Raw genomic sequence first — 9519 nt, 5'->3', positions numbered from 1 at the left:
ACACACACAGGGACACACACACAGGGACACACACACAGGGACACACAGGAACACACACAGGGACACACAGGGACACACACAGGGTTTCAGAGGTTTAGAGTGTGTATTAGTGTCAGTGTGTGTTTCAGAGTGAGGCCGCTGACCAGGACCGGCTTCAGCATGCTGACGAAGCTGCAGTAGCGAGATCGTTCTTCCACCAACGCGCGGCACACGGCCCGTTTCTCCGTCTCCTCCAGCGCGGCGTAGCGCGTGTTGACGTCCTGCAGGGCGCAGTCCAGCTGGCCGCGAGCGTCGCCCTTCCCTGCGGAGCGACCAGAGAGCCAGGGATTCAGACCTCCAGAGCAGCTTACGCCTCCTCATAAGAGTCAGTTCCAAACAGCTTTAGAAACCAAAACATGATGACGTTTTAAAACCAATTATTTATCCATTTTCAGCAAAGCACCAAGTGGCAGCATCCTAGTAACGCTGCGTTACCAGGATGCTGCCAGCAGGGGGCAGGCTCCACCACCATCCAGCTTCATCTGGTCGGTCTGCGCTCAAATCTGAAACTTAATCTGCTGGTTCCAGTTTGAAACATTTATTAAAGCTCTGCCTGACTTTAAATCAGAGTAATTTCAGCTTAAAAACAGAAATGATATGAAACCAGCAGTTACCCTATTTCCCGCACTATAAGGCGCATAGACGCTACAGGAGAGGTTGGAGTGACGTTATGCATCCACTAGATGGAGCTGCACTAAAGGGAATGTCAACAAAACAGTCCGACGAGGAGAGATTTCTGGGCCGGACGATGGTCACCTTCTCTGTTCGCCCACAGCATGTTGGTGGAGAAGGTGGTGCTGAATGACCTGCAGACGACCTGGTCATCAGGTCGGTAGGTAGATGGGTCAGTCAGACTTTATTAACAAACCCGCGTTCTGACAGCTATCCCAGCATGCACCGCGCGCTTCTTCTTCTACGGGGGAAATGAAGTCGGCGACTGCTTACCATAGCTGCTGGACCTGTAGTGGCTCCATGTTGGTCCATATGTAAGGAGCACCGGGTCATAAGGCGACCTGTCGGCTTTAGAGGAAACTGAAGGTTTTTAGGCGCCTTATAGTGCAGAAAATACGGTAATCAATCGATCAGATCATCAATAACCAGCAGAAACCAGTTTTTACTGATCCGTACAGCTCCTGGATCTCCTCCATGTCTGACCCACTGATCCTAAAGCAGTCGATAATAATCTACCATCATCATCTTCATCATCACTGTCACCATCATCATCATCACCATCATCACCATCATTTATCATCATCTTCATCATAATTTATCTTCATCACCATCATCACCATCATTTATCACCATCATCACCATCATTTATCACCATCTTCATCATCAGGTTTGGTATGATCCAGGAAGGGGGCGGAGCTTAAACCAATAATTGGTCATCATTTGCTGAGATTTATCAGAAGCTCAAACACGAAGATAAAACTGTCTGATCTTGTAACTATGGCAACAAATATGTTTCTACTTTCACAAACCTTTAGTTTTAACCGTTTAAAATCTTTAATCAATTCTGCTCCAATAATCAACTTGATAGATATTTGGCCTGTGATTTAATTCAGCCCTAGCAGCAGCCAAGCTTGCTTATGCCTTGGGCCGGCTCTGCTGATGTTGTACCACACAGGCAGCTGTTTTAACAACCGGATTACTGAAATAATTTAGTAATCAATTAACCGTTAACTGAGAATAAAGATCAGCACAGAGCAGAAATTCAAAGAAAACTGAACAATATAAAAAAATAAAAACTTTCTATGAATCTGATTCTCTGGTTCAGTTTTACCTTCGACTGGTTCACAAAATAATCTATTAATCACCTCCAGTTATTGTTTTATAAACATTTGTATTAGTTTTGTGTTGGACAAGTAGAGAAAAGAGATCACAACCTTTCATGGGTGTGAAGAAGAGAAAACAAAACAAAACAAAAAGGGGGGAAGCTGCTGTAACATGTCACATTATGTCACATCATGTATCCAGAGGTCAGCAGACATTTACAGACAGACCTGGCCGGCTGAGAAGAGAAAGGACAGCGATACAAAAGGAGGATGTTGTGTAGGTAAGACCTGGTTCTGACCTTCCACTCTTAGGACTCTGACCTCATCACGAGTTGCATCAACTCTCCAGGTAGACAGCTGAGCACAGGAGACCACATGTCCAGGAAATGACCCTAAGAACGGCACTGACCCTTTCATGAGGGAGAACCACCGTGTGAGAACCACCGTGTGACAGTGGGTGGCTTATCCTTAATCCTACTAATTACAATGCATTTTCTACCCAGAAGCAATAATTTGTACCAAAGTTTGAAGTGTGATTGTGTCAGAGTGACTGATTTTGAAGGGAGGCCAAGAAGAAACAGGCCTGGGTCACATCTGATCTTTACATGAAACACGTCATTCACAATATTTTAATCAATTTGCAAAGCCAGAAATAACGGTAGCACGGTCCAACCTCTTCCACGTTTGCTGCATAAGGGCGAGAGCTGGCGATCCATCAGTATAAACGGAGTTACATGTATTTTATACCGTCTCTCTGAGCGCGTTGCATGTAAAGGCTGAATTAACTACATTAATGGCTTCTTGCCTGCCATCCTCAATGTATGCTGTGCCAAGGTCTCCCTCCCATTTTCACCTGGGGTGAGAGAGTAGAGCACTGCATAGAAAGCGGAAATGAAATGCCTGAGGTTTTCCCGGTCGGCGAGGAACTTCTCAATCTCGTTGTGTGTGACGAGGCCGGAATGAGAGAACCTCACAGAACCAAGGAAACGGCGAATCTGAAGAAAACCAAAAAGTCTTCTTTAGGAATATAAACTTTAAGTTAAGTTGTTGAAATGTGATGGGTACGTTCTCTGAACAGATCTCCGATCACTCTCACTCCTCTGCTATGCCACAGGTCAAACATGTTGGGCTCCAGGCCTGGGACAAAATCCTGGTTTCTTATGAGAGGTGTCAGGAGCGAGGAGCAGAGCCCACCTCCTGCGTGGTGCCGAATACTCTGCCACACTCCAATTGGGTTATAAACGATTGGATTATGTTTAAGTTCTTGATAGCTTCTTCCCATCTCCGGTGGTGCGGCTCCACAAAGCAGCAGGCTGAGGCCCACGAATCCAGGAAGAGTCCGAGTTGAGCTGAGCCTGAAACCATCCCACGCATAACGAGCATCTACTATTGCCAATCGTAATAGTAGATGTTTGGCAAAGCCAAGCCACCTCTGTCAACAGGAAGCTGTAAAGCCTTGATTTTCTGCTGTGGCCTCTTGCCAGGCCAAATGAATCTGGAGAATGCCCTCCCTACACCCGTAGTGACATTTGGAAGGGATACAAGAGCCGGAGGAAAATGTTCATTTTAACTTATACGGCCCATAAGTGATGATGAAGGGAAGGTCATGCCACCTTTCTACGTCCCTCCTTATTTTACTATCTGTTGGAGAGAAGTTAAGCTTCCATAGATCTGTCAGGTTAGGGGCACCTTGATTCCCAGGTAGGTGAAGCCATGTTGGGAACATCTCAGGGAGCAGCTAGAGGGCAGGTCCTGGACAGCAGCAATACCTAACGGCACTGCTTCCCACTTATCAACATTGATTCTATAACCCGAAAAGGAACCAAACTGATGGATAAGATGGCTGTTATTGAGATGTCAGGTTTTGTTACAAATCACAGAATATCATCTGCGTATAACGCCATTTCATCTGCGTATAACGCCATTTCATCTGCGTATAACGCCATTTCATGGATTTTACCGCCAATCATCACACCACGCATTGTGATCCAATAACCACCGCTAGGGGCTCCAGCGCAAGAGCGAACAGAAGCAGGGATATCATCGCCATCATCATCATCATCATCATTTATCATCATCATCATCATCATCATCACCACAATCATCATCATCATCATCATCTGCTAGGGGCTCCAGCCCAAGAGTGAACATCCTCCCTACAGCTCTTGATAAGAAGTTCACACACCCCGTTAAACACACGGCGCATCTCTGACAGCAGCGGTCATATCCTGTCTGATGAAGACCGTTTGGCCTTCGTCTGTGAGCGGAGCCCGCTTCCTTGCCGCCGCCAGGATGTATCTCTGGAGTGATGTAACGCGGTCGGTCAGGTCTCGGCGGTCCAAAGCCCCGATGAGCCCGGTCCATCTTAATGACCCCCGTTTAGACTCCAAGCCAAGAAGAGTAGGGAGCCATCTCTCAAAAATGAGACTGGTTGTCGGCATTCCGTGTCTTCTTTGAGGTTGTAGATCAGGATATTGGAAAACTCCTTAAACTTCATATCAATCAGAGCCGAAATCTTCTCAGTGACAGATTGGGAAATATCTGCGGCTAGAGTCTCAGAGCCTCGTGCACCTCGTGCTGCTGAGCCACCTGGATAGCTTCTTTGGCGTATTCTTCCTTGTTGGCTCTTCAGTTGGTTTCTAAGCAAAGATTTGGCTGTTTTAGGGTTGGGCATGGAGTCGGGTTGCTAAGCCTACAACTTGTTAGTTTAGATAAAGATACAAGAATAATCCAAATTGGCTCAAGAGGAGAGGGAGCCCAGCGACAAGCGTCCGCTCAGGATAACTGCATCCCGTGACCCCCACCTCCAGTTATTAATCAGTTAATCAATAATAATCTCCAGATCGGATCTACTGAGAAACCCTGAGATTTTCTCATGTTAAAGGATGATCAAAGGGATGCTGATTTTAACTTTTGGACAATTAATTTTTTCTTTAATCTAAAAATGAATTCAATTACTTGTTTATTAGCATCATAAAGCCGGACTTTGTTTGGACCGTTTCTGTTTCCTGTTTCAGGAAACAGCCGCCATCTTTGACTCTGTTTCAGTGTGAGCAACAGCGCCCCTGCTGGACGGAGGCCAAACTACAGCACTAAAAAGCAGACATAGCAAATCGATTGGAACCAATTTAAATCTAATAAACCATTAATAATCAATAGACTAAGTCAATTAATTCTCTGCATCTGTAATATTCAGAAATTCTGTGAAAGTGCTAAAAAATAAAAATACAGAGTCTAAAGTGACTGGTGGGCAAACTGGGAGTTACTGGGAGCCAGGACTGGGCCAGTCTCGTCTCCCAGTAACACTGGTGGCTAGGGCTGAAACGATTCCTCGAGTGATTCGAGAACCTCGATTATTAAAATTCCTCGAGTAAAATGTTCCGGCCTCGAAGCTTCGTTAATTTATGTTGTATCATTTAGCGCACCGTGTTTCAGCCGGAACTTTATTTGCGTTGCGCGGAGCTCTGACTTCCGCCTCTGAGTTGTTGACGGAAGCTACGTGTTAGCGGCATAACGTCCAATCTTCAGGTTCGGCCCGCGGGGATTTTACTGATTGGTGATAATTCCGGGTTTTCATCGTTTTTGTGGGACCAATAAACATCCTTAAAATGACCGGCGCGATGCCGGGAGTTCGGCAGCCTTTCTGCTCCGGAGCTGCTGGTTGAACGGCGGGAAGAAGCTGAGGAGGATTTCTACAGGTGAGCGGAGAGACTGAACACGGCGGGCGGCTGAGGGTTGATGCTTACAGGGTCAGAGCAGCTTTACGGACGAACCGCACAATAAACTGATATCATCCCGGTCTGAACAAACGGGAGGCGGAACATGGCTGGTAGATGAGTTTCTGAACGGAGGAGCCGTAAATATCCCGTGTTGCTCCCCCGGTCTACAAAACAGTAACTGGTAGGGAAGCTCAAAGGTGGAAAAAATAGACTGATGTTGATATCCGATAGTAACACTGGTGTTATGGAAGATTTACCAATATTTTATTTCATAATTGTTTTTATCCGATTACTCGATTAATCGTAAGAAAGATCTATAGATGACTCGATTACTAAAATAATCGTTTACAACAGCCCTACTGGTGGCCCAAGGGAAATATTCCCACTATTCCCCGTCTGAATATTGACTTCCAGTTTCTGCATGTCTGGTTTAATTAAGGGATGTGGTTGTAGCCATGGCAGCAGCCGGTGAGGGCCAGGTGAGGCAGATCCTGGTTCCCATGGCAACGCTTGAAGCAACAAGCCGCTAAAGTACTCTGATCTGATCATACTGGGAGAGACAACTGGGTAAAACTGGTTTCCTGCTAGCTGGGTTTGCGGCGGACCTCGTCTGAACAAGCAGGTGCAAAGTGAAGCCCAGCAGGACCAGAGGCGGCCGCACTGCAGCTGGTAAACAACGGTTTATTTCCACAGAGAGGAAAGAGTTCGTCCTTCCACAACATTATCAGGAAAAGGAACACTTGGTTCGTTAGGTGGCAGAAACATCGGGCCAGTCCAGGTGAAAGGCTCACCTGAGCGAAAACAGTTTTATCTGCGCTAAAGCCGCTAGCGGCTGCTAGCAGCTGCTAGCAGCTGCTAGCAGCTGCTCGTTTCCTCCTAAAGAGGTTTTCAGCGGACAGGAAAGCAGCTTCTCACCTTTCTTCACTTTCTTCTGCAGCTTGATGGTGTCTGAGGACTTCTTCTTGATGTCGGCTCTGGCCTTCTTGTACTCTGAACAGGAACAGGAAGTCGTGAATGAGGGCGGGAACTGGCTGTGTGCAGCGGCGGGGGGCGGGGCCTACCTTTGGCATGGTCTTTGTCCAGCTGGCTCGCCGCTTTCTTCCACTCCTCCATCTTTAACTCCAGAGGCACGATGAGACTTTCTGACAGCGCTCTGAAAATACGGAGAGACCCGGCGTCAGCTTCCTGCCGCACCAATTAGGCTCAACACCGCGTACAAAAACCGTAAATATTCTCACAACGTCTCTAACAGGTTCACTCAATGGCATACAGTCCTGATCTCCCTACTTTGGTGCAACAACACTGAATAATCACTAGCCAAAAACATTTCTGTTATATTTAAAACCAGCAATGCACCGATAAGACATTTACCGACATAACATACATGGTGGAGGAATAAATGATTTGAGCTTTTAGCACTTGTCCAGTGAAACTGGCCACTCAGATTTACACTAGAGCCACAATCATCCATTCATTCATGTAACCTATAAATATGCAGGTGATTAATCAAGTAATCAGACAAAAACTATAAACATCAGGTTCTGCAAAAACTACTTGCACCTTTCGAACCTTTAGCAATCCATTAAAATGATTATTTTTCATTTTAATGCTTAAATTCAACACCATGTCAAATCTCCAGCTTCAACGCTTCAAATTATATTTTCTGGGTGCTTCATATCTACCTCCACAGCTAAAACTAGCTCTTAGCATACATATGTTAGTAGCATAGCTGCTAGCAGAAACGTCGTGCAACAGCAAAAACCTTCTTGCTAAATCACAGAGTTCAGAATAGTTTAACAAATCTTTAAAGCAGAGATTTGCCTCAAAGCTTTTTAGGAATGGAGAAACCCGAGTTATTCAAGGAATCGTTTTAGCGCTCGGTAAGACTTTGTGTTTTTGCAGTGCAGTGAAAAAACGAGCGAAGCTGCAGCAGAAATGGCTGAAACGGCTTCATGTCTCTTCATCTTTGAGGGAACTTTCCACTCATTCTGCAGCCGAACCCAAAAACAGCATTTCTCCTTGTGAGGACCAGTGAGGACCCACAGCGTGAAATGTCAGGAAAACGGTCCCCACAAGGTATCGAAAACATGGCGCGCGCACACACACATGTGCAGACACACACACTCCCCTCCGGCTGCTGCATGTGGCCGTACGTCAGCAGAGTAATTCAGCGTCTGGTTCCCACACTGTCAGATGAAACGTGTCATCACAGCAGCATGCAGCCGTCTGTCCTCCCCGCCTGCTGTGTGTGTGTGTGTGTGTGTGTGTGTGTGTGTGTGTGTGTCTTACATGGTGAACAGTTTGAGCTTGGATTCGATGCTGCGGTGCCTCATGCACATCCTGGTGAGCGCTGAGCCGATCTCCTTGGTGGCACCTGCAACAATCCCAGAGTTTCACTTTAAAACTAAAACCAAGTTGTCATCATGAGGATTAGCATGCTAATGCTAATGCTAATGCTAAGCAGAGCCACAGCTGTGTTTTGTCTAGACCACATCTAGAAGCTCATCGCTCCCCAAGCCTCTGAATCTATTCAGGGCCGCAGCTGATGATTATTCTAGTAATCAATTAACCCACCATGATAATGATCAATCAACCATTATGATGATTGATTAGATTAAAAAATTCAGCAGATTTGTTTTAACTGGTAAGTTTGCAACATTAAGGATACATTAAAATCCAAATAACTAAATCCTTTTTAAATAAGAAAAACAATTTATTGTGTAAAAGCTGATGTCATCATTTTTGGGTGAACGTTTGATCTTTTCTAGCAAACGATCCTCCAACATGAGAACAACTCAGGCTTTCTGCCGAGAGCTGATCAGGAGATTGTTATTGATTAACTGATCAATGACTGAATGCAAAAGCTGATTGATTGTTTTACAGAATGTGAACCAGTTCTGGTGCAACAGATTCACTGGCAAACAAAGTTTTTTATCTTAAAAGCAAAACATTTACTTTTTACAGTTTTGGCTGAATTACTGATCCAAAGTGTAACTGTGTACTCCAGTTAATCAATTACTAAATTAGTTTATTCCAATAACTTTGCAGTAGTAATCTACATTAAATTCAGCTAATTATGACAATAAAGTGACATATTTGATGAGCAGAAGTAAAATGCAAACCCTGACCAGAGCAGACAAACAGCCACTGATCAGAAAGACTAAAATATGAAGCATGTAGATTCCATGAAACCCAAAGTTATTACTGAAAACTGTTTGCTTTTATGCACATTTAAGTCAAAGGTTGTGTCATCCAGAGGTTATTTCTAGCTTTCCTAACAATCAAACTCTCCTATAACCACTAATTCCTCTTCTAGTTTCCTGATTCATCTGTATTTGGCTCCACAGATTCTCTACCAGCTTCAATCCGGGTGTTTTCATCTAGACTAGCGGTTCTCAGCGTGGGCGGTACCGACCCGGGGGCGTTCAGAGGACTGCAGGGGCGCTGGGTTTCCTCTGGGGGCGTTTATATCTTAGACCATGACAGTAAAGAACTGATCACTTATTTATGTTTTTATTAGATTTTATATATTTATTTCTTCAATATTATTGTTCATGTCAGTGTTAATGTCATGAGGCTGATGACTCCATGACACTTTGACTCATTAGGATTTGATTAAGAACCAGATTTGTTCTTTGTCATTTCTGTCCAGTAAAACTATTAATCTATAATCAATAGTCAGGTCTATATAAAGATATAATCCATGTTTCTGTCTCATATTTGTATGGCATTAAAAGGAACTTTAGTTTTTCCACTGAAAGCTCTGGTTTGACCAATAAATGCCACATGAAGTTTTATGGATGATGCTCTGATGTCCCATTCTCCTGAAGGCAGCACAGAGCTGCACCACCAGAAACCCTGAAGAGAAGAAGAGCTTTGATTAATGTAGTTACATTCTATCCATGTTTTAATGCTGCAGCTCAGTCGGTTGCTAATAGATCAGAGTTTAAACTGGCATGTTGAACATCTTTAATCTGGTCATTTAG

At 44.6% G+C, this 9519-nt stretch overlaps 1 protein-coding gene across 1 annotated transcript in view; it reads right to left on the bottom strand.

Annotated features, from left to right (window-relative positions):
* mtss1 (MTSS I-BAR domain containing 1) overlaps positions 1-9519 on the bottom strand; it is a 37877-nt gene that overhangs the window by 4337 nt on the left and 24021 nt on the right. Inside the window, exons 4-7 of the mRNA XM_017305021.1 lie at positions 7823-7907; positions 6595-6686; positions 6449-6523; positions 144-301 (exon numbers count right to left, since the gene is read on the bottom strand). Coding sequence (XP_017160510.1) covers positions 144-301; positions 6449-6523; positions 6595-6686; positions 7823-7907 — 410 coding nt within the window. The remainder of the gene's footprint in view (positions 1-143; positions 302-6448; positions 6524-6594; positions 6687-7822; positions 7908-9519) is intronic.

The sequence above is a fragment of the Poecilia reticulata genome, linkage group LG5 (genome assembly GCF_000633615.1).
Source record: "Poecilia reticulata strain Guanapo linkage group LG5, Guppy_female_1.0+MT, whole genome shotgun sequence".
Taxonomy (NCBI): Eukaryota; Metazoa; Chordata; class Actinopteri; order Cyprinodontiformes; family Poeciliidae; genus Poecilia; species Poecilia reticulata.
The sequence above is the reverse complement of the archived record's forward strand: the minus strand, read 5'-3'. Positions and strand labels throughout refer to the sequence as shown.